At 45.8% G+C, this 22,698-nt stretch overlaps 11 protein-coding genes across 11 annotated transcripts; 4 read left to right on the top strand and 7 right to left on the bottom strand.

Moving 5' to 3' along the window:
• Positions 1–13: 13 nt before the first annotated feature.
• On the bottom strand, positions 14–1,418 carry SJAG_00764 (ubiquitin carboxy terminal hydrolase Ubp16; the record flags this gene model as incomplete). The annotated part of the gene is made up of 2 exons (XM_002171996.2): positions 14–485; positions 526–1,418. 2 exons carry the CDS (start codon positions 1,416–1,418, stop codon positions 14–16), a joined length of 1,365 nt encoding a protein of 454 aa, XP_002172032.2.
• Positions 1,419–2,137: 719 nt separating this feature from the next.
• SJAG_00765 (60S ribosomal protein L19) lies at positions 2,138–2,716 on the top strand (the record flags this gene model as incomplete). Its single annotated transcript, XM_002171997.1, has 1 exon — positions 2,138–2,716. One exon carries the CDS (start codon positions 2,138–2,140, stop codon positions 2,714–2,716), a length of 579 nt encoding a protein of 192 aa, XP_002172033.1.
• Positions 2,717–3,094: 378 nt separating this feature from the next.
• SJAG_00767 (rab GTPase binding protein) lies at positions 3,095–5,671 on the bottom strand. The gene is made up of 2 exons (XM_002171999.2): positions 5,519–5,671; positions 3,095–5,308 (listed from the first exon to the last, which is right to left on the bottom strand). Exons 1-2 carry the CDS (start codon positions 5,585–5,587, stop codon positions 4,859–4,861), a joined length of 519 nt encoding a protein of 172 aa, XP_002172035.1. The 5' UTR covers positions 5,588–5,671; the 3' UTR covers positions 3,095–4,858.
• On the top strand, positions 3,151–5,598 carry SJAG_00766 (19S proteasome regulatory subunit Rpt4). The gene has a single exon (XM_002171998.2). The coding sequence runs from the start codon at positions 3,154–3,156 to the stop codon at positions 4,321–4,323; it is 1,170 nt and encodes a 389-aa protein (XP_002172034.1). The 5' UTR covers positions 3,151–3,153; the 3' UTR covers positions 4,324–5,598.
• On the bottom strand, positions 5,605–8,349 carry SJAG_00768 (condensin complex non-SMC subunit Cnd2). Its single transcript, XM_002172000.2, has one exon. It carries the CDS (start codon positions 8,257–8,259, stop codon positions 5,995–5,997), a length of 2,265 nt encoding a protein of 754 aa, XP_002172036.1. The 5' UTR covers positions 8,260–8,349; the 3' UTR covers positions 5,605–5,994.
• A 64-nt stretch (positions 8,350–8,413) lies between these two features.
• SJAG_00769 (histone lysine methyltransferase Set1) lies at positions 8,414–12,073 on the bottom strand. Its single transcript, XM_002172001.2, has 2 exons — positions 8,600–12,073; positions 8,414–8,540 (listed from the first exon to the last, which is right to left on the bottom strand). The coding sequence occupies exons 1-2, from the start codon at positions 11,454–11,456 to the stop codon at positions 8,464–8,466; spliced, it is 2,934 nt and encodes a 977-aa protein (XP_002172037.1). The 5' UTR covers positions 11,457–12,073; the 3' UTR covers positions 8,414–8,463.
• On the bottom strand, positions 12,007–13,388 carry SJAG_00770 (INSIG domain-containing protein). Its single transcript, XM_002172002.2, has 3 exons — positions 12,700–13,388; positions 12,396–12,565; positions 12,007–12,287 (listed from the first exon to the last, which is right to left on the bottom strand). The coding sequence occupies exons 1-3, from the start codon at positions 13,333–13,335 to the stop codon at positions 12,188–12,190; spliced, it is 906 nt and encodes a 301-aa protein (XP_002172038.1). The 5' UTR covers positions 13,336–13,388; the 3' UTR covers positions 12,007–12,187.
• A 697-nt stretch (positions 13,389–14,085) lies between these two features.
• Positions 14,086–15,438, bottom strand: SJAG_00771 (BIG1 family ER membrane protein). Its single transcript, XM_002172003.2, has 3 exons — positions 15,235–15,438; positions 14,769–15,169; positions 14,086–14,638 (listed from the first exon to the last, which is right to left on the bottom strand). Exons 1-3 carry the CDS (start codon positions 15,321–15,323, stop codon positions 14,274–14,276), a joined length of 855 nt encoding a protein of 284 aa, XP_002172039.2. The 5' UTR covers positions 15,324–15,438; the 3' UTR covers positions 14,086–14,273.
• Positions 15,428–16,444, top strand: SJAG_00772 (rRNA processing protein Fcf1). Its single transcript, XM_002172004.2, has 2 exons — positions 15,428–15,613; positions 15,857–16,444. The coding sequence occupies exons 1-2, from the start codon at positions 15,480–15,482 to the stop codon at positions 16,296–16,298; spliced, it is 576 nt and encodes a 191-aa protein (XP_002172040.1). The 5' UTR covers positions 15,428–15,479; the 3' UTR covers positions 16,299–16,444.
• A 195-nt stretch (positions 16,445–16,639) lies between these two features.
• On the top strand, positions 16,640–20,466 carry SJAG_00773 (kinesin-like protein cut7). Its single transcript, XM_002172005.2, has 2 exons — positions 16,640–17,419; positions 17,532–20,466. Exons 1-2 carry the CDS (start codon positions 17,024–17,026, stop codon positions 20,310–20,312), a joined length of 3,177 nt encoding a protein of 1,058 aa, XP_002172041.2. The 5' UTR covers positions 16,640–17,023; the 3' UTR covers positions 20,313–20,466.
• Positions 20,321–22,473, bottom strand: SJAG_00774 (esterase/lipase). The gene has a single exon (XM_002172006.2). It carries the CDS (start codon positions 21,538–21,540, stop codon positions 20,641–20,643), a length of 900 nt encoding a protein of 299 aa, XP_002172042.1. The 5' UTR covers positions 21,541–22,473; the 3' UTR covers positions 20,321–20,640.
• Between the last annotated feature and the right edge of the window lie 225 nt (positions 22,474–22,698).

Raw genomic sequence — 22,698 nt, 5'->3', positions numbered from 1 at the left:
TGCACCATAACACCTAGGTGCGCACCTTCTTACGATGCTTGCCTCCAGAGCCGCCATCGCTGTTACGCTTACCCTTGCGCTTCTGGACAGGAGCCTTTGCACCGGGTTTACGACGATACAGCAGAATGTAAGCCTGTTGACTCAAGACACGGTCAATGCTTGTGTTTGAAACAAAATCATCGTCAAACTTCAGCCAGGTTCCGCTACTGCTCTTGCAAAACGAATAGTAATGACCACTACGAGTGCTTCCCCCGGCGTGGACAAGAACGCCGCACAGTTCATAAACACACGCACGATTGGCGTCCGACATGAAAGGGCCCAAATCGAGCAGTTCAGGATAAGCAACATGCTTAGTGATTTTGTGTGAATGAAAGGAGTTGAAGGTGAATCGTTTCAGGTGAAGTGTAAGATAGTTGGGAGCACGATACACAGTCATTTGCTTTTGAAGCATTCCACCAAGTGTTTTGCAATTCCTCGCAACGGTACTTGTTGCCCCCCTGGTGAGCTTCTCCTTTTTGTACAAACTGGGACAGTGACTCGAGGATGTTGGACACGTTCGCCTCGAGTGACAGGTCGAGCAAAGATTGGTATGTACTGCTGGGCTTGTGGCACGAGGAACATGTAATTTGTTGTCTCAAGTACCCGCCAAAGATGCGGTGAATAAGCGATGTTTCACGACTGGGATGGTCGAGATTCTTGAAACTTTGCAAACAAGACTTCTGCCATGAATCAATGAGATAACGCATGAACTCATGAGCATCTTCCTGGCGATATGGCCGGAAATGACTAGCAATGACCTTTAACATGCTTTGGATACCAGTGGGTTTGAAAGCCGAAGCACGCTTCTTCCCCTTGCTGGGATAGGCCTTCATCATGTGTTGTTCCATCTTGCACAAGACGCACGCATTCATGCGACAAGCAGCAGTATGTTGGCCGGTCAACAGGTACTCGACGAGGGGGGCCGTATGCATCATCAGCTGCAACACAGAGTTCATGAAACACGTATTACCCAAATTGACCAAGCCGGGAGCATTGGGCAAGATGTTTTGCCAGTCAATAGATATGTTCTCCTTGGGGAACAGGACACGGGCGGGACCAGGAAAACCCTGCTCATCCTCCTCATCCAATTCAACCGAACCCTCGCCTCGAGTGCCGGATGTTTGGTTGGAGGATGCAGAGGAACGATGGCGTTTCTCACTGCCGGTGTTGCCAGCGGCAGCACCGTGAGCATTCGTATCCTTGGAAGAAGCAGATTGCTTTGAATCGCCCTTACGGCGATTTAAAGGAGTATATTTGCCATCCGGAGTAGCCGTGACGGACTTGGTCGACTTGCGAAACCGGACCGGATTCTTCAGCAAGTCATCGAGTGAATGTTTCAAAGAAAAATCCAAGCTTCCATTCAAGGCAGCGACAGACATTATGGACAGAAATAGCGGGGACCACTTACGTCAAAAGTGAACTACAATTCGGGATACACGCCAGTCGCACAGACCACAATGAAAAGGACAAACCGGTGAAATCACTGACAAGCTGATCACTTACAACTGCCAGGTTTACTGCTGCAGGCCTGGAGGATGCAGGAAACGCGAGAAACTATGGAACAAACCCAAACAACGTCTAATACTACCGGAAAAAAAACTACCACCTCGGAAAACAATTCCCAACGACGCAAAGTGCCTCAATATGCGTCCAAACAGCCACAAAATGCTCAACAGAAGAAAAAGAGGCGTTCTGGAGCTGGCTGGTGTCAATGGGACAGGGTGGGAGAGGTTTCAAGGGTGTTGCTCTGCAACGAGGTGCACCGAAGCAGTACACGATGCAGCGAGTAAAAACGAGCCACCGTACATTCTGCTACAGTACATTAAACACAATACGGCAATCGAATGATAAATAACGAACGCTACAGAGCTCTAACGAGACTTAACATAATTTAATGAAATGCAGTGAGCTCGGGCACTGCTCTGTCTGTTCCTCGTCTTCCTTCCTTCCACCTCTCTCCCGGAAATGGCGTGTCCAGCTCGTCGCTGCACCTCGTTACGGACTGCTATATACACCGCGTCGCTAGGGTAGGGTTCGTGACTGCCCCAACTACAACTCACTTTTGTACCAAAACACTCCGCCAAACTCCACAGACGGAATGGCCAATTTGACGACGCAAAAGAGACTTGCTGCAGCCGTTCTTGGCTGCGGAAAACGCAAGGTTTGGATGGATCCCAATGAAATCAGTGAGATCAGCAACGCCAACAGCCGCCAAAACATCCGCAAGTTGATTAAGGATGGTTTGGTCATCCGCAAGCCCAACTTGATGCACTCGCGTTTCCGTGTCCGCAAGACTCAAGCCGCCAAGCGTCTTGGCCGTCACACTGGCTACGGTAAGCGTAAGGGTACTGCCGAGGCTCGTATGCCCTCCTCTGTTGTTTGGATGCGTCGTCAACGTGTCTTGCGTCGTCTCCTTCGCAAGTATCGTGAGGCCGGTAAGATCGACAAGCATCTTTACCACACCCTTTACCTTGAGGCCAAGGGTAACACCTTCAAGCACAAGCGTGCCCTTATCGAGCACATCCAACGTGCCAAGGCTGAGGCCAACCGTACCAAGCTTCTTGAGCAACAACAAGAGGCTCGTCGTGCCCGTGCTAAGGCTGCTCGTCAACGCAAGGCCAAGGCTGCTGAGGAGAAGCGTCTTCAACAGTTTTCCGAGGAGAAGTCCGAGGAGTAAGCTATTTGTGCCAACTAGCTGAGTTGCTCTCGCCATGTGGGGGCTCGTCTACAGTGAATGTCAAAATTGGTTTCTCCAAGTGATGAGTGGGATACGTAAGTGGGTGTGCAGGTGGGATGTGGAGTAGCTCGTATGTGGGGTTTTGACGAGTCTTAGTTGCGTGTACGTGGGCAGCTCTACGGCGCGGAGCGTTGGTGCAGCTGATTCCTAAGAGTGTCTCCCTCTCCTGTTTATTCCGCTCTTCTCTTAAACAAAGTTTTTAGGGTTTGCGGGAAACTCCGGCGGGGTTGAGAAACCACCCCTCCCCCTTTTCGCGTAATATAAGCTTAAAATAACCGAGTTTAGCTCTCCTTCTCAGCTATCTGCCTTCCACTCCACTCCACCACGTTAATGCCATACATTCTGCCGTGTACCTCGTCCTCACCTATCCTCTACACATGACTGATCCAAGACAGGTAGCATTGCAAAAATACAAACAGGCGCTGTTGCAGCACCGTGAATGGGACGCCAAGCTCAAGGAGCTGCGCTTCGGTAACAAAGGTCTCGTTCGCGACTTTGAAAAAACAGAGGACGACATCAAGTCGCTGCAGTCTGTCGGTCAAATTATCGGAGAAGTCCTCAAACAGCTGGACGACGAACGATTCATCGTAAAAGCAAGCTCCGGACCGCGTTATGTGGTTGGATGCCGTAACAATCTCGACAAAACGCGTCTTCTACAGGGAGTTCGTGTATCGCTGGATATGACTACATTGACAATTATGCGGCTTCTGCCTCGGGAAGTCGATCCACTCGTATACAACATGTCCGTTGAGGATCCAGGAGAAATTACATTTGCAGGTGTCGGTGGTTTGAGTGAACAAATCCGCGAATTGCGTGAAGTCATTGAATTGCCTTTAAAAAATCCAGAACTCTTCTTGCGTGTTGGTATCAAACCCCCCAAAGGTGTGCTGTTATACGGTCCTCCCGGTACGGGTAAGACCCTGTTGGCGCGTGCTGTAGCCTCCACACTTGGCGTCAATTTCCTCAAGGTTGTCTCTAGTGCGATTGTCGACAAATACATTGGAGAATCAGCCCGTATTATTCGCGAGATGTTTAGCTATGCCAAAGAACACGAGCCCTGTGTCATTTTCATGGATGAGGTTGATGCTATTGGTGGTCGTCGTTTCAGTGAAGGTACTTCTGCTGATCGTGAAATCCAACGTACACTTATGGAACTGCTCAACCAAATGGACGGTTTCGATACCCTTGGCCGTACAAAGGTGATTATGGCTACCAATCGTCCAGACACGCTTGATCCTGCCTTGTTACGTCCTGGTCGTCTTGACCGGAAAATCGAGATTCCCTTGCCAAACGAAGTGGGTCGGATGGAGATTCTGAAGATTCATCTTTCCAAGGTCGCCAAACAGGGAGACATTGACTACGAGGCCATCGTCAAGTTGACTGATGGTACGAATGGTGCAGATCTTCGGAACGTCGTAACAGAGGCCGGTTTCGTTGCTATTAAGGAAGACCGTGACTATATCATTCAGTCCGACCTTATGTCAGCAGCCCGGAAGATTGCTGAACAAAAGAAACTTGAGGGTGTGATTGATTACCAAAAGCTCTAAGCGCTGTAAACAATTAAAAAAGACAGAAACGGAGAGGGGAGGAAATGAAAGAATGTGCGCACGTACATAGTATCTGTAAATACTTTTTCGCGCATTCACTCTCTCTCCCTCACCCTCCATCCAGCACAAGGATTTCTCTCTCTCTCTTTCTTCCCCCCTTTCCCGCCTCTGTATTAGAGCTCTCGCATTCAAGGCTCATTCTTCACGTTGTATCACGACCTCTTGAACAGCCGCTGGCCGCTTCAGTGCCTTGGAACGGCTGTGTGGCATGAACGAAAGACATACATGGTTGTTATGAAAAGATGAAAACGAAGCGACGAGGATGACAACGACGACGACGACAACTAAAATAATGCTAACGTGTGAAAAAAAAGGGAACGGTGAAGGAGGTTAGAAGTTCCACGGTGTGTCCGTCTAATGTTGCGTTTGTATGAATGGGTGCGAGCAGCTGTACTGAAACGACAGTCGTGGCAGACGATACCCTGCTTCTGCTACTCGGACTGCTGAGAGATGGCTGCTACGCTGCTGTTGCGTTTTAAACCTGGTCTTCAACGGCCTCAAAGGCAGACTCGATGGGAGGCTCCATCAAAACGGCGTGAGCCAAAACTACAACCGTCGACTGTCCAATGAGCCACATAAGTGTCATGATAGGGGAAGCAAAGAAACTGAGCGTAATCATAGTGCAGGCTAGGATCGTGTACAGTTGTGAGTTCTTCAGCACCAAGGGACCGATCATCAGATCAGCACCCTCAAGCTTCCGGATACCGTAGGTGCCTGCGGCACCAAGAATGAGGACGAGAAGCAAAATCCAGTTCGTCAAAAGAGCGTTTAAAGTCAAAAGACCGACAACGACAGCGTAGTTGGCTGAATACCGTGACAGATTAAACACAACTCGTGTTTGAGCATCGCTGTAGTTAACGGGACGTGACAAACGTCGAACATTTAAAAACTCACTGTACGGTCTCAAGCTCGACAGATGAGTTTGCTATTACGTTTCGTTAGCAACCTTTGAAAGTAGCATTCTACAGAGGGAGCTCATGACTTGGAAGTTCTTTGTCATCCACCACGCAACAAGAACAGTACATGATGACGGACTAATAAGTCCCTCAACGCGTTTTATCCTTCATAGTCTCGTCGTGTTCTCAATCTATCGGCCATAACCTGCCTGTCCCCTTCCAATTCAAATCGTACATACCCGAAACCGCTTCAATTCAGCCCATTTATCGTAGAAAATGTTCATCGAGGTACTTGATATATTCGACATGTTTAACAGCAGTAGAATGTACTGTTGTGGGGAGGAAGGGAGCCTATACGGCTTATTGGGGAATTTGAGCTGGGGAAGGGTGGTGCACACTCCGTTAGCCAGTAGGCAGAATTGAAGACAAAATGGCTGTGTTGAACTCGGAAATCAATATAATGGCGCAGTACTTACGACATTAATTGATTTCATGAAACGGAAGATGGAAAAAACTGTCTGTATTTCTCCGGTGCTGGGTGTTGGACGTAAACGAAAGAGAAATCGATTTGAATAGAAAGATGGTGTGTGGTGGGTATGTAAACGTGTACTTAGACGTAGATGTGGAGTCCCGTTTTGATAAGAAGAAACAGAGTTTCCCGTTAGGTATTTTGATGCTGAAGGGCGACAATAATGGGATATCTTTTCGCTCAACTTCAGGTAGTTAAAGGTTCCAGCGATAGGTCCCTTTCAATGTACAGATCGTTCAGATCATCTGAACTTGTAATTTTTAATCCGTGTTCGTTGGCCAGGTGAAGAACACAAATGAACGCGAAACTTGTAGAAACATCCTTGTAAGCTGAGGGTTCGTAAATCGCACTAAGTTTGTCTAAAACATCGGTAAACCGACGGACAATGGGCTCAGGAGCTTCTTCCGATGAAGGTGGAATTTCCAGACACTCGTACAGTCGTTCTTTAAGCACTTTAACATCAACTCTCGTTGCGCGCTTAGCGTATTGTAACATCTCCGGCATTGCCAGACGAGCGTTCAGCAATAGACTTTCACCAAAACCAGCACTTGAAGGCGGCTTCGAAGAGTCCATCGCAAAAGGATTGTCTTCCTCTCCCTCGGGAACAAATGGCAGAGGAGCATCAGCAGCACCGTCGCTGTCACTCATGGCGCCGTCATCAAGACCCGGGTGTGCAAGAACCAGTGAATTATCAGCATCAGCAGGCACATCGGTAGAAGGATCGACATCAGCCTCTGGTTGCGAAGTTGTGGAAGAATTTGACCGTGCGTTTATAAGAGCGTTGTCCTTCAGGAACAGTCGAAGCAAACGCTTTGAATCAATGTGGTAATCATCAGGAAGTAGATTCCGATTTAGTGTTCGCCAGTGATTTTTGGGTAATTGCAGGTTTGCAGATGCAGGAGCGAATAGAGACTCTTCATTTATGGGCTCACTGAAATCAATCGTATAGTCCACCTCTTTCCGCCGCTTTTTATCCACTGAAACAATGCTGGTAGCAGTGTCGTTGGTTGATGCGGCGTCCAGCGCGCTCGAAGAATTTGTTCGGTTTTCAGCATCTTGAAGAGCCTTTTGTTTTAAACGTTGAATACGCCAAAGTTCGGGACCAGCCCAGTTGTGTTTCAGACTTTTGTCAAAATATCCATACACCTCATTAAACGATGAGTAAATACTGCTGATGGAGTAATCCTGTTGGTTCTGTTGCTCTTCGGTTGTTTCTCCAACCAGTGTTGGATGTGCGTGCTGTGGGTCGACAATGGCATGTTGGGCTGTAGCCAACGTAGTATCTTCTTCGTCTTGGGCTAAACCTATAAAATCAAGCGGAGCATCATCATCATCACCATCATCGCTGACATCCAATTCCAAATTAGGTGGTCCACTTTGACTGTCGGCATTGTCTAACACAAGGGGACCATCAACTGACGTCGCTTCTTCTCCCAAAGACTTAAGCAGGGACACGTTTAGCGAAGTGTTGTTGCCAAACTCAAAGCCCTGAAGAGAAGGGCACACCGATAATCCATCAAGACGTTGGAAATAAATGTTCTTCAGATCTGTCATCATAATTGGATTGAACTCCTCTTCCTCCTCCTCTTCCTTGACGTCTTCCTCTACTTCTTTGTCTTCGTCCATAGCTCCGTCCTTGTCCTCGTTACTTCCTGTCTTGTCATCGTCGTGTTCATCAAGCACCATGTCATCTGTAGAATCAAACACGATCCGACCATGGAGGTTTACAGACAGGTGATTCATAAGTAAGCCTTTTGCGCCGCCTTCATCGAAGTCAGCACACATTTTTTTAAACAGAGGGTCGAACGTGTACTCAAGATCCAGTCGCTTTGCTTGGAGAGCTTCAAAACTCTTCGCGAGCGTCTGTTCAGCTCGATGAGCACGTTTCCGTTCCCGTTTTTCTTTTGCGCCAGCTAGTTCGTCTTTGTCCTCACCGTCGTTCTCCATCGCATGCTCATCCTCAATTTCCTTCCATTGGGCGTTGTTTGCCAAACCACTGAGCAGTTTACCGGTTTCAGTAGCAACGGAATCTACACGAGAAGTATAAATCTTCACGCAGCCATCTAATGTGCAACTAGCTTTTTGGAAATTAATGTTGTCTCCATCCTTCAACAAGGACATGTCATGAAAGTAATCAATAAGAGCAAAGTTCCATGTGTTTGTCGAATTAATTTTGTTATCCGTAGCCAGTTTCATCCATTCTTCAAAATTCGCCAATAAAGGTGCCTTCTTCTGGGGCGTACCAAAGGGTGAATTCAATCCAGGAGAACCAGAACCGATCGATTCTCGTCCAGTTAAGCTTGTTCTCGGTGTAATTGAATTGATGGCAGAAGTTCTCCGTAAATGTTGCTGTTTACGTAGTCTTTCCTTGTTTCTTTTCTTTTCTAATGCATCATCATTCAAACTAGTAAGATGTACCGGCGTTTTGGGGCCGATACTAGCGCGTCCCATGCTGTTTTGTACTGGTTTGTAGCTACCAGGTAAACCATGCGTACGTCTTCGTGGACGACTTTTTGCTGCGGTGGGAGGTGCAGCTAGAAGAGCGGAAAACTACAAGTAAATAAGAGATAAAGAGCAAAGAAAAAAAAAGGAATTCGCCGTTTAATATAGATACAATTTTAGTGAACGCATTATATTCATCATTTACATTTACGTCTAATTCAAATATCCACGACAAGTAGGCGCACCACACAAACAAGGAATCTTATCCACCTCTTCAGGGAACTTATAGTCTAAAAGAATGAGTTAGTAAGCACATAGAAACAACAGTAAAACAAGCAGAATTCCATACCGTAAGTAAGCTCTTCTCCTTCCTCGATGTCTCTATCGGCATATATTACAATTTTTTGATGACCTTCAACGCGAATAATTTTGGCTATGCAGTTTGGTGCACATGAATGATTGATAAAACGAGCAATATTGCCCTTCTTGGTTGCATCCACGATGGCATCCTTGTCAATACGGAAGAGGTAACTGTCGCCAATACCTTCCCTAACGTACTTGCGCTCTCGTGTATCAGCCACACGTTGCCGAACAATTTCTCCAACGTATTCAATTACCATGTCGTTTTTGTCAATGTTCTCCATAGCGAACAAACCTAGTGTATGAATTCGACTAGGGCCAAAACGAAGCTGTTTTTTTCTTGCCTTTAAGGCGTTGAATCGGAGTAAGTCTGTCTCCGAATTCAAATTAGATTTTTCGACACCGGCAGCAAGACGACGATTGTTCACTCTATTCATACGACTCGTAATGCGTGAACTAGAGGTGTTTGCCTTTTCCAAACTAACCCTATTCCGAAGAGGGAGGTATTGTGATTTTTCTGCTGCAGGTACCATGTAATAACCTTCGGTACGTGCCGAACCGGTCGAATTGGGCTTATGGTACTCGTTTTTGTTAAAGGGAAGAACAAGATTCGACGGCTCAGCGTCACCGTTTCGAATTTTACTCTCCTTTCGTCGATAGGCCCAATAGTTAGTATCACCAAGTTCCTTCGACTCTTCCGCAGCAACAACTTCCCGTAAATATTGTAAATCCTCATCATCCTTCACGATTTGCTGAAAGCCGTCCAAGTCAAGCAAAACCTCATCCTCAGGGTAAGTATTTGGCAAGGTTCCATGGAACACGAAACCATCTTCGGACCATGTGTTTTGTTTCACCGGAATAGCAGGAACAATACTTTCTGAAATCGTAGATTTTATAGTCACTGTTGTTGCTTCGATTTTGGTTTCAACGCGTTCCGCCTTCAATGCGGACTCGGATACTTCTGTATGTTCAGGAAGGGGGGCCACAGCTTGTTCCTGAACAGTCTCCTCATCGCTCGAAGTATAGTCAATCTCATCAGTAAAGTCCGGTTGTTCTTCCTCCGTTGTTTTACTCTTTTGAGAAGCAGCGTGAAATTTTTCGAGGAAATCCTCATTATCCTCACTCTCTTCCTCTTCTTCTGTCTCATGATCATGGGTATTTAAGATTAACTGATCCCCCTCCTCAACTTCCTCCTCGCTGCTTGAAGTTTCGGAGAGAATGTTCTGAGTGTAGTGAGTATCAGACACGTCTTCATCCTCTTTGCCCTCACTGTACTCGCTATCATCAACGTTATCATTCAGACGATGATAGAGAGGACGTGCATCAGAGTGCCTCCGTCTACGACGGCGCACACTTTGTGCAGTAGGCAAGGCTTTAGACCCTTTTGTGGTTGTTCCACTAGTAACGCGTTTCCTGAATTTTGGAAGCACGGTCTTTTTATGTAAGAGCGAATCAAGAGGTACATCAACGGGAACCTCCTCTTCAAGTTTGGTCGATTTCGCATCTATAGATGCTGGTTCAACCCTTGCCTCAATTGCGGCTTCTTGTTTATCGCTGCGAGGATGTGCATTTTTGTAATCAGTAAAGAACTTAAAGATGGCAGGACCAGCAATCTTTGTTTTTATATCTCGTAATAAGACCTCGCTCAACTCTGTGAGAATAGCATCTGTAGCAGCCTTTAGTACGCGTTCCCGCGGAGTAGTCGTCGTAATGTCTTTTTCGGGAACATGATTGCGCAGAACTGGGGGTTCATGGAATCGCAATTTTATACGACAGTCATTCACATATGTTCGATCCAACCGATAGTAGCACTCGCGCGCCTCTTCATAATTGGAGAACGTTATATAAAAACCTCGTCGGTCCATGTAAATACGGTCATAGTAGTACTTGCGAAAATGATGGCGAATGTCGCTGTAAAGTACACGGTCAGGGGGAACAAAACGGTCATCTATGAATAAGTACACCAGTTCATCCAGATTTTCGGGAGGGTGATGAGAAGAATGGGAAGAAGATGGAAGTGCGGATGAAGAAGAAGAGGAGGATGGAGCATAAGAATGGGAGTGGGATGGGGATTCGGTAAAATAAGAAGGCTCGTATGAGCCATAGCGATGAACCTTTTGGTTCTGTCTGGACGCAGCTGCAGCGGCTTGGGCTTGTAGGGCAGCAGCTTTTGCTTTTGCAACGGCCTCCGCTTGAGCGAGCTCTTGTTGATGTGCCTCTTCGGCTGCGAGCTGTTCCTCAAGAGCATGCACAGCTCGCTCATATGCCTTGCGACAAAGCGAACCGTCTTTATCGAGCTCAACCCGCATACACTTACCATTCAGCCGTAAGCCGGTTCCGGAAGCGACAGCTTTTTTAGCGGCAGCATGCGCTGCCGAAACAGAAGGATCCTTCCGAAAGGTCACTCGGCAAAGGCCAAGTGAAGTGCCATTGTATGGATTGAGTTGAAGATCGACCTCGTTCACGCTTCCGAATGTTTTGAAATGATAACGAATATCGTTTGCCGTAACCAGCGGCGAGAGATTAGTTATTAGTACTTGGGTTGGTGGTTCTGGCCCAATTGAATTGCTGTCGTACTCAAATTGGACTGGCAGAAGGGACTTACGCACTGGACGGCTGCTATTTGGTATTCCTCGCGAGTAATTAGGATTGTGTTCACGAGGATCGACAGCCTGAATTGGCGGCTTCGCGTGTCCATCAAAACGGTAGATCGGTTTCTTCGCGTACGCAGCTTTGTAATGAATTTCCGGATCATATAACACACGGTAATTTCGTCGTTTTACTGGAGCAGCTCCTCCATTGGGAAATTGTGAGGACGATTGGGAATGCTGCAGCGGCGTTTGCATTTCCACAGTATACTAACATGAAAAAAAAACAAGCAAAAAAGGAAAACTGATCATAAAAAGCAGCCGCTCAAAATTAAGAGTGAGTGGACGTGTTTGTCATAAACGTACTTTTTTGTTCGCACGGATTACACGTAGCGCGTTTTAAAACGGTGTCAGGCGCCAGCTTGGAAGCAAAGCAGTTTGTCTTGAACAGATCGAAGCCGATATACGTGAAATGTAATGGCAATGGCAGCGATACTTGAGACCGTGCTCTGCGTGAGGTCGTGGACAGGTGTGCCGTGGTGTACCATACCGGTGACAGCACACGTCGTGGTGGTTGGTGTTGGTGGTAGCGTTGGCGAAAGGCGGAGGAGATTGGCAGTAGCGGTGGTATAGAGAGGAGTCCGCCTGGTGTTGCTAGCGTATAACATAGCTAACCATTACTAGGAGCGGGGGCGGAGTGTATCTTGGAATCCCTCTCTATGAGTGGGAGAGCAGCAGGCGTTTTGAGGCGGACAATTCATGGGAATAGGAAATGAAAATGCGGTATTGGAAAGCTGTTTAAAACATTTCATCAAGGTTCATCGGTGAGATTGGTAAGAGGAATGAAGTTTGGGGAGACAAAAACGGATGAACTCGAGTTCAATTTACGCTGTCATCATTGCTGCTACTGCGTTCTATAATATCACACAGAATACTGAAACGTTAAGTAGAATTGTAGTGGATCAAGCTGCTTGGTTCCTTTTCAAAACTTAAAAGACGAGACGGCCAACGTTGCCAATAACTGTACATGCAAAAAAGATGATGGACGGCAGCCAGTATCTCAGACTTTTAGAAATGTGAATACTTTCCCTAAAGAAAAGATTAGCAGGGAGCAATAAAACTGAGGCGTGTATTGGAAAACGAATCAAGAGTTCAAACACGCAATATGTGATTCGTTTCCGTTGAACGCAAACGTACCCTTGACTTAAATTCACTTCAACAAAAGCCGTGTATAGGAAGGTACCGAGGGAAGAAAAAAAGGAAGACATGACAAAGCCAGTCTTGGTATGATCGAAAATAAACCAAACGCTTAAGGCGTTGACAGCAAAGCCAATGGCCGTTTGCTTCACGTCTGTTCCCAAGCACCGCTATCTTGTTAGTAAGGAGGCTAGAGGGAGAGAGAGAGCGGTAGAAACAAAACCCACGGGCAGACAAACGAGCGACGTCTCGTTAAAACTCGATTGCTCCCTACTATTTTATGGCGTTTTATGGAGACACATACCTTTAATCCAATCAAGACAAACGACAAGGCCATAATGGAACGGACAATCAAATTCCATTCAAAGGGCCGTGCAACAAGTCGATGGCCATTGTGAGACAAACGATCCGCATATGGGAAAGAGAAGCCCACAAGAATAGCAGCAAATCCAAATAAGAGCGACCAATGCGGCTTGTACTGTTGTGAATGCACTGTGAATCGAAGACCGGGAAGTCTAGCTTCGAGAAGAAGCTTTTCGGCAAGATATGTAAATGACCAGCCCAAAAACATCACGATGATGACTCCCAAGACCCTAAAACGAACTGTGGAGCGACTCACAGCGGCCGGTGAATGAGGAATGGGTCTCTGGTCCAAGGACGAGGTGTGGCCATTTCCATTAACACGACCATCCACGCGTCCTCGATCATTCATAGTGCTGGAAGCGACGTTTGTAGAACCCTCGGGTGAAGGACATTCGCCAGAACTGTCGTCTTCATCGTCGCTCTCCAACCGAAAACGTTCAAAAAGGCCCCAGAGTGTAGAACCGGAATTGCTTAAAGAAGACAATGAGAGCACTGACGCAGTCTTGCGTATTGGATTGGAATCTCTGTTTTGGAATCCTTCAGCATAGCGTGGACGAGGACGAACGATGCCAGACATGGTACATGCAGAAGGAAGAGGAGAACTGCTGAAGGTCGCGGATTAAGCTTTCTAGGGAAGATTGCGTAGTGATGTCAGAGGATGCGACGTAACGCGTCTCGCTTTAGGGTGACGCGAGAACCGATGGAAGTAGCTATCCCCAACGTGATAGTGATAGTAGCGACAGAGTATGTAGTCAGTGGACCGTGGGTGTTTCGGCTTCGCAAATCCGACACCTTAAGGTTCCTATTTTACGTGCAATTGCTTGCGAAAGCTCATTCACATATACCGGAAGCAGCCAAAGTTAATGGTTTTTCCTGCCCTATTTCGTGTTTGTTTCCGTTTCGGAAACACGCTGAACGCGTCGGCAATTAAAGTTGTCGCAACGTCGCAGATTACGTAATAGCCGAGACAGAACTGATAAGCGATAACTTTGTTTATGGCGAGTCCCCGAACTACACGCTAAAGCCAGATGGCTGTCGTTGAAAGAGAGAGAGTCGGTATTGGTTACTACAGAGTGTCGGAGTATCCCCTTTACATGTGCGGAACGTGCACATGTCTCAACCCCCTCTTCTTTGTCTGACATAAGAGTTCTGTGATGGGGGAACGCAACTTCAAGGGAAAAGCGGATCTAAACTTTTCGCTTAACAATCACGTGACGTCGCTCATATAATTCATTGGTCCGCACAAACGATAGCTTAATGGAAACCCGACGGGATGCATAGACAAACCCAAGGAACAGAATTCTGAGGAACTCGCAAAATAAAGCAAAAGCAATTCATCCCTCCATAGTACTCTAGCTGTAAGTAAAAATGTGGTATTTCCCAATTTACTTTTGTGCGCCTGGGATTACTAAAAATTAAGTGCACACACACACGTGAGCATATTCACACACAAAACATACGAAAAAAAGGTCATAGTGCAGAGGCTTGTCGTGCAGCATTCAAAAATCCAGCAGTCTAGGCAAGCTTTCTAGGACGAGGCTTTGTAAAAGCACCGTAGCTGATCTCAATTCCACCAACCAACTTGCACGCAAGAATAAGCGTGGGCACCAATAAGGCAAGCACCATGTAACTCATGAACAAACCAGGAGAGAAGAATGTGTAGTTAGCAAAAATGCCAGAAGGTTGATTGACTTGCTTGTTGGCAGTCTTGCGGCGTTCAGAACTTGCAATGGTTGACTGTTGCTGCTCACCAGCAGAAGCAGATGTTGGTTTGACGTATGTAACAAGCTGGCTAGCGTTATCATCGCTTAAAGGATTCGACAAGAGAGCAAGCATGTATTTTTTAGGTGTGAGAGAGAGCACAGAAGAAATAGCAGCATCTAACGAGTTAGCTTCAAAGTAACTCAGGATGAGGAATCACAGCGGAAAACGTGTTTGAAAGAGCATTCACCACGTCAAATACCAGTCTAAGTATACGGATTTCCTCATTGCAGCCTCATTTTCACTTACCAGTCTTTTCCAAGTCAGCTGCTCTTTCCTCAGGAGTTTCAGACAACGCATCAAACTGAAGATACACGATATCCTTCTCGTCGAGCACTCGGGGCATCTGTGTTGTACTGTTGATGGCAAAAAAGTTGCTCTCGCCGAAACTGTTCATGTATGTTTGGACAAGGGATGAGGGTTTCACGGAGTCAGAAGCATAAGGGACAAAAAGTTTCGTCTCTGCATCCAACAATGCTTGTTTGAGCGTCGGCAGGGCACCTGTTTGGAAATCGTTTGTGTCAAGACCAGGAAGATAGAGAATTACGGCGGCAGCTTCGTTAAATTCATCTGCTAACTCACCGGCCAGACTGTAGCAGTCTTTCAGCGAGGTGGTAGCAGAAACAGAGTAGTGTTCAGGCTGATTTGACCTAGACAGCGTTAGACAACGAAAGACTAAAACTTCACAGCTACGTCCAGTAGCCATTCGACCTACTTGAGAGGAGAAAATAAGAGAAAAGGTGATGTGTTTTGGAACGCAAATGCTATTCCAAGCAGAACGAACGTGAAAACGTACTGTAGCATGGCGCGAGGAGAGGAATGGTGTCGTTCACTAGCTGTTACCTAGCTGGCAGTAGGACACTACGGTGGGTGGGGTGAAAGTGGGATATCCCACTGCGCCCCCACCATGGCTCCAGTGCTTGTTCGAGACTGTGGGCATAGATTTTCGCCTTCAGCAACATGGGCAAGGCCAAGAAGACGAGGAAATTCGCGCTTGTTAAACGCGTTCTCAACCCCAAAGACCAGCGGTTGACGAAGAAGAAGGAAGAAAACAAACAAAAGACCACAAAAAACGGAGAACTTGTTCGAGAAATGTAAGTTTCATGAAGTTGCGCTGAAAACGGGAAATTCCGGCGGTATCCGAACAAAAAAAGAGCAACGCAGGACGGAACAGAGCCTCACACCATTGTACCTTTACGAAGTCGCTGGAACATGACTTATTACTCACAATAATTCGTTTCTTTGCTAGTGTCAAGGAACGGCTCTTCCACATGTTCACCCACCTACATCCCACTCAGCGCTCCTTGTGCCCCCACTGATCCCACTAACCAATATAGTCCTCAGGTTGCTTCGAATCTGTTTTTCCAGTACAATGAGAGTTTGGGACCGCCTTATTATGTGATTATTGATACAAACTTCATCAACTTTTGCTTGCAGCAGAAAATTGAGCTTTTTGAGGGTCTTATGAGTTGTCTTTTCGCTAAGACGATTCCTTGTGTGACGGATTGTGTCATTGCTGAGCTCGAAAAGCTTGGTATTCGGTATCGGATCGCCCTCAGAATCGCCAAAGATGAACGGTTTGAACGATTGCCTTGCTCCCATAAGGGTACATATGCAGATGATTGCATTGTCAATCGCGTTATGCAACACAAATGCTACCTGGTTGCTACGAACGATCGAAACTTGAAGCAGCGTATCCGTAAGATTCCTGGTGTGCCCATTCTGTCTGTCGCCAACCATCGTATCAAAGTTGAACGACTTGTTGATGTTGTTGACTAAGACTATCGTCGATCTTTTTGTATTCCATGCAGATCGCACTGCTTAAAACGTAGATCCTCATCGATCCTGCCGATCATTGTTGCTTTATTTTGTTCTTGTTACGGTAAAAGGAATAAAAACTGGGTTGGGTTTTTTAATGTATGTGCTATGAATGTGCTGGGTGTGTGTGGATGTTGTATATTTGTGTTTCATACAATGTTGGTCTTAGAGAGAAATAGTGATTCAATTGCACGAAAGAAGGGGTTTGAACACGAGCCACCACAATCGTATATTGTAACTCTCTTCTTTCTACTTGATGTCTTGTCATACATAGTTGTTTTTTGCGTTATTCAACAGCTAACCTTAAACTGAACTTGACTGTCAGCCTTGTGCTACCAGCTACCATATGCACCAATGCGTTCTATCGTGACCATATTTGTCAGTTTTTGAGCGTGAGCGGTTGTTTTCTACTTCTTCGTTTGTTCAAAGTCATTCACTGGTCCTTGTTTTCGTTCCTTTTCTTCATAGTTAGCATTTTTCGATCCTCCTCAAATTCTCCCTCTTTTGTCATCATTCTTTCATTTCTTAGGCCCAAACATTGTTTGAGGATATTCTTCTTTTTAATTACGGATAGATCTGTTCAGTATTCTTCGTATTTTGCATCTGTTGTATCCCTCTTACCCACTGATCATTCATCCGGACATTTTGTATTAGCATCATAATACCAAACATAGTCAAGGTTGTTCATGGATAAAGTGCCTCCTTCGACTTCGTCTATTTCCCCTGCTTCAAATTCATCTACTCAGAAAACGCATCGGGAAACAAACGCACCTGCTGGCAAGCGGGACTCAACGTCTCAGAGAAGAAGCGGTCGCGTGTCAAAGAACCACGAACCTCAGAGTATTAAGGAAACGAGTGTACAAGTTGTGATTCGGACGCGTGCCAGAAATGAACGCGAAATTAAGGAAAACGGAACCATTGCCATTTCCACATTCGGTGCTAAGGGGAACGAAATTCTCGCCCACACTGGTCCTCTTCTTAGCAATGTCGGTAATAAAACATACACTTTCGACCGTGTCTATGGTCCTGAGGCCGATCAGGCCATGGTATTTGAAGACACGGTAATCCCAATGTTGGATCAGGTACGTTCAGTATTGTTTGTGTGCACGAATTTGGCTTATAATGCGTTTACTAACTAAGCTGGTGCTTGCACACGTTGCGTTTATTCTAAGTTTTCCCTATACTAACAGTAAGGTTCTTAATGGTTTCAACTGTACTATATTTGCCTATGGTCAAACTGGTACGGGCAAGACTTATACTATGACCGGAGACATTTCGTTTAAGGACAAACACTTGTCGCATAATGCAGGTATCATCCCACGCAGTTTGGCCTATCTTTATGAACAACTTGAAACTCATGTGAAGGAGTTTACTGTGAAATGTTCTTTTATCGAACTCTACAATGAAGAATTACGAGACCTTTTGTCCTTCGAGGAAGATAAAAAGAATATTAAACTTTATGAGGATTCGTCAAACAAGGGTTCTGTTGTTATTAACGGGATGGAGGAGGTTATTGTCAGAAATGCAGCCGCAGGCATCGATTTGTTACATGCTGGTAGCGTACGTCGGCAGGTTGCAGCCACCAAAATTAATGATCTTTCTTCGCGTAGTCATTCTATTTTCATGATTACCATACATATGAAATTAGAAGGGTTGACGGGCGAGCCACTTATCAAGGTTGGCAAGCTCAATCTTGTCGACCTTGCCGGTAGCGAAAACGTTGGAAAATCGGGAGCTGAAAACATGCGTGCTCGTGAGGCAGGCATGATTAATCAGTCGCTTCTCACTTTAGGAAGGGTTATCATTGCACTTGTTGAACGAAATCAGCATATTCCATATCGAGAAAGTAAACTTACGCGTTTACTTCAAGACTCACTCGGCGGAAAAACAAAAACGTGCATCATTGCGACTGTCTCTCCTTCTCGGTCCTGTCTCGACGAGACGTTATCTACTCTGGAGTATGCTAATCGTGCCAAAAATATAAAAAATAAGTCTCAATGCAATGTGCTTCTCAGTCCCAAAATGCTAATCAAGGATTATGTCACGGAAATTGAAAGGCTGCGGAACGATCTTGCAGCTTCTCGACAAAAGAACGGTATCTTCATGGCGGAAGAAACGTACAAATCCATAACAGCAGAAAATAGCAGTCTCAAATTGCTTGTTGATGAGCAAAATCGAAAAATTGTTTCATTAAACGAGTGTTTATGTGAGACTCGTTTACAGAACGTTGAACTCACAAGATCATCTCAGACTATGAAAACAAATTGCGAATCCATGCAAGCAGAGTTGACTGAGATGAACGAGAAGAATTCACAGTTGGTTGCTGACTTAATGTCTGTTGAAGATGAACATAAGCAGTTGCAGACTAAAGTTGAAGAACTACAAAATGAAAACGACCGGCTTCGCGCACAACTTTCACAAAGCAAACAGGCATACGAAGCAAGTTTAAAGGATGTTAGCTTTTTGCAAAGTAGCATCTCTCAGCAACAGCAGCTTTTGGAGCAGATGCGCAAACAGTTTGAAAGCCACAAAAAAGATCTGATCGTTCACGCTAATGTTCTTGATGATGAATTTAAAAAGCAGCAGTCCCATGCTGCCCAAAGGGTGAAATCACATAAGCAGGAATTAACTGAATGGAAGAATTCTTTTATAGAGTTGTTCGATTCTGTCTTTCATTCGTTTCTCGACATGCTTCGTTCTGTCGATCATTCCATAAAGAAATCATACCCCGCCCTACATGTGAACTACGAAATTGTACAAACAACGCTGGAACGATCACAAACACAGCTAGAGGGCTATTGGACTGCCGGCAGCACTATGTTTGCTCAGCTCGAATCGTTACTGGGGAACATTCTCACAGGTGTTAATGAAGGCCACGATCAATTGTCTACGTTAATAAAGTCGAGTTTTGAATCTTGTCGGTCATCTTTGGAAACGCAACTTGAACTCTCAAAGCAACTTCATAAGCAGCACAGTCTGTATACCGAGCAAGCTAAGAGTCATATAAAAAAGTACGGAAAGCATTTTAACAATTTCTCGACGAATATCAACGCTGCTGTTTTAAGATTTGGGCAGGATTCAACTACACAAATTCAGCGTGAACAAGAAGAGTTAAAAAGTAGCATTGTAACCGCTGTTGAGAATGTGTTTTCTAATTTGATGAAGCTTCCGTCTTCGTTAACGGCCAGTATTTCTTCTACTACCCAAAATTCGCAACAGCAATTTGAAACTCTTCAAGCTGAATTTCAACAGATGAACGTGTCAAATGAGCAGCATTATGATTCGCTCTCGGAAAATCATAATCAATTGCAGAGAGATACTGTTGAAAGGTTACAGGATCACCAAAACGCATCACTGCAGCAACTATCGACTATATCTAGCCAAATTTGTAAAGCTACGAATGAGGCAAACGGGTTCTCTTCTGAAATGTTACTTCATCAAACGGAAAATATAAAGGCTATTCAGTCTTCTCTAAGCGGTGCCCGAGAGGGCAGCAGTTCCTATGATGAAATTACAAAACAGTTATTTGATAAGCTCTACAAGGAAACTACAGATATCGCGCATCTTCAACATGAAGCCGATCGTGTAGGAGATAGCGTTGCGAAAGTTGATTTCTTAGGTCAACATCATATGGACGACTGGGTGGAGCATGATCAAAAAGCACAATTACGGTTCCAAGACCTACTTGAGCATTACAAACAACGTCTACGTGAAGCATCTCTTCCAACTTCTGATTCTAGCGATACGACGTGCTATACAACATCGCAGAAACGGCATCGGACATTCTCAGAAGTTATTCTGTCACCACGCAAAGTTGATAACCCCCAAAAAGATGCGGCTCGCGTGCGAGTTTCATGTCCTCCTATGAAGGACATACTTGTTAACTCGAACACCGAACAGCCACGTCTCCCTTCTACTTTTAAACAGCAACCTCCCGCTTACCCACCCGCCCAATATCGTCACAGTACGGCGTAAAATCTATGTTTTGAGATACCCTTTTATGATTTGTGTATATTTTTAATAGCCATTTGTTTTTTTACTTGTGACCAGTTAAAATCAAATAAGAATTAGGGATACCCAAGAACCACGTTGTGCCAAAGAGGGGCTCTTGATCGTTACCAGCATATAAATCAAGGGAACAATAAGAGAGAAAAGAAGGAGGAAACAGAAAAGAAAGACAAAAGCCAGCAGGGGGATGTGTGTCCTGTCGGCTACAGGCGAGCTGGACTATTCCTAACACTCTGACCAAAGAGAAAGAATAGCGTACGTCGTAACAATTATGTTTCGGCAAAGGCCATGCGAATTAAGCGGTCAGTTTAAGAACATCGTTTGTCTGCAAAAAGTCGGCAATGACTTGGAAATAGCCCTGAGCCAAACAGGTATCGTTGTGGTGAACATTGCGGAAGGATCTGAACTGCTTCTTTGGCGACTTTGAGGCAGCGAAAAGAAGTTTCATGTGGCTAGGTGGTACGAGCTCATCACTTTCAGCAGACAAAAATAAGACAGGCACCTTGTCGATCTTCTTAATGCGCGTTTTTGAAGGCCAACGTTGAGTGCAGAAACGAGACAAAACGGGCGCACCAAAAGGAATGACGGTAGGGATCATATCGGGAATGGACAAAAAGGTGTTTTCCAACAGCAAGGCCGAAACTGAATCCTGATTTTTTGCTGTCAGGGCAATGCCAACGGCACCACCGATGGACTGGCCATAAACAACAATCTTGGTCTTGGAGCACACAGGATGGTCTTTTAAGAAATCAAGTGCAGTCTGAGCATCGATTTGAAGGCCATTCTCGCTCGCGACTCCTGTGCTCTTACCATAACCACGGTAGGAGATGATGAACACGTTCATGTTAAGAGCCGTGTAGAATACACGGGCAATGGGCAAGCGATGACCCATGTTGCCGGCATTGGCGTGAAAGTACAAGAGCGTAGGACGAGACTCAGGGTCATGTTCCTGAAGCATAAGGAAAGAGTCCAACGTTTGCTTATCACGCGTTTTTAACGAAAGACGCTCATACTTGAGATTGTAAGTGCTGGGAAGAGGAACATTGGTCCGAGAGCCCTTGGGGAACGAACTGGGATAAATAATGCTCGTCTGGTACGAGTATAAAAGGCCAAGTGTGAGGAGTGTGACAAGAAGTGAGGCCAGGCCACCGTACTTGAGAACGTTCAGTGCGATGGCGGAAAATGACTGACCCATGCTTGAGAGGATGTGGGAGAAGGGAAAATTGAGCAATTCTCGCGGAGATGCGAAGACGCTTATGGCAGTGCGAGTGGAAGGGGGACGAACCGCGGAAGCGTACTTGAGTCAAAAATCGAAAGGTAGGCAAGCGAGAACAGCTGTCGTGGGCGTACGTTCACGAGATTATGTCAAGCAATAACAAAAGCTTTTGTCCAACCAAGTAATTAAGAAGAACGTCAACCGAGACGAAGCCGACCGTTTGACGAACAGTAAACACAACACATCACTCGTTACGCCATGATGTGGAACTGCTGGCCACTCATTTGCGTTGTTTTGGTGTGATGCGACACGCTTTATCGAATCATATTTGCTGAATGCATCGGTATCGGACGATAAAGTTTCACAGTACTAAAAATAGCCGATTAACCGCAATCACAAACATGAGAGGCCCTGACAGAAAGCATAATTCAGCATATGGAAAGGCCGAAGCTTCTTCAGGTGAACCTTACGATATCGAAGCCCGTGGAAGGACAGGGCAGCAGACGGCACCTCGGTGTATGAAACGAAGTCGAAAACCCGAGAATGGAACTTGAGCAGCATTACTCTCCCGCAACGTCCCCGCTCACGCTCGACGAAGCAGCCAAACAACGCAATTCATGCTCGTCGGCTTATACTTCATCCCGTATGCATCTCCCCCACTCTCCACGGGCGGGTTTTTCACCGCCAAATTGACACTAACCACAACTGATGATGAACCCCGCCTCCCTTCCCCGCTATAAAGCTATCCTAAGGTCGTAGGCAATAGCGCGCTAATCGCGCATCACCCAACCCGACTTCATGGACACTCCCGTTTTTTTTCCTTATTGCGATGATGGCCATCTCGCGGAGCAGAAGCATTCTTCCTCGGATCCGTTTTAACCTGTTTCAATAAGGTTTAGATCGTGCGGAGTTATATGCAATTAAGGTTTATCGTGCAATCTCCTCTACTCCTCTAATGCAAAAATGAACATAATTCGTCATAACAAGGGGTGTTTTTGCGCGCGGTCCGCAATTATACTCGGTCCGAGTGCATTCGTTGGCTGCTTGGCGATCGCATGTGACATCATTTTCACACAATTGTCCCGGGATCCCCGCATTGCCTTGTAAAAGGGGTTTATTCATATATAATGACGTGCA

This window comes from Schizosaccharomyces japonicus (genome assembly GCF_000149845.2).
Source record: "Schizosaccharomyces japonicus yFS275 unplaced genomic scaffold supercont5.1, whole genome shotgun sequence".
NCBI lineage: Eukaryota > Fungi > Ascomycota > Schizosaccharomycetes > Schizosaccharomycetales > Schizosaccharomycetaceae > Schizosaccharomyces > Schizosaccharomyces japonicus.
This window is presented reverse-complemented; position numbering and strand designations above follow the sequence as displayed.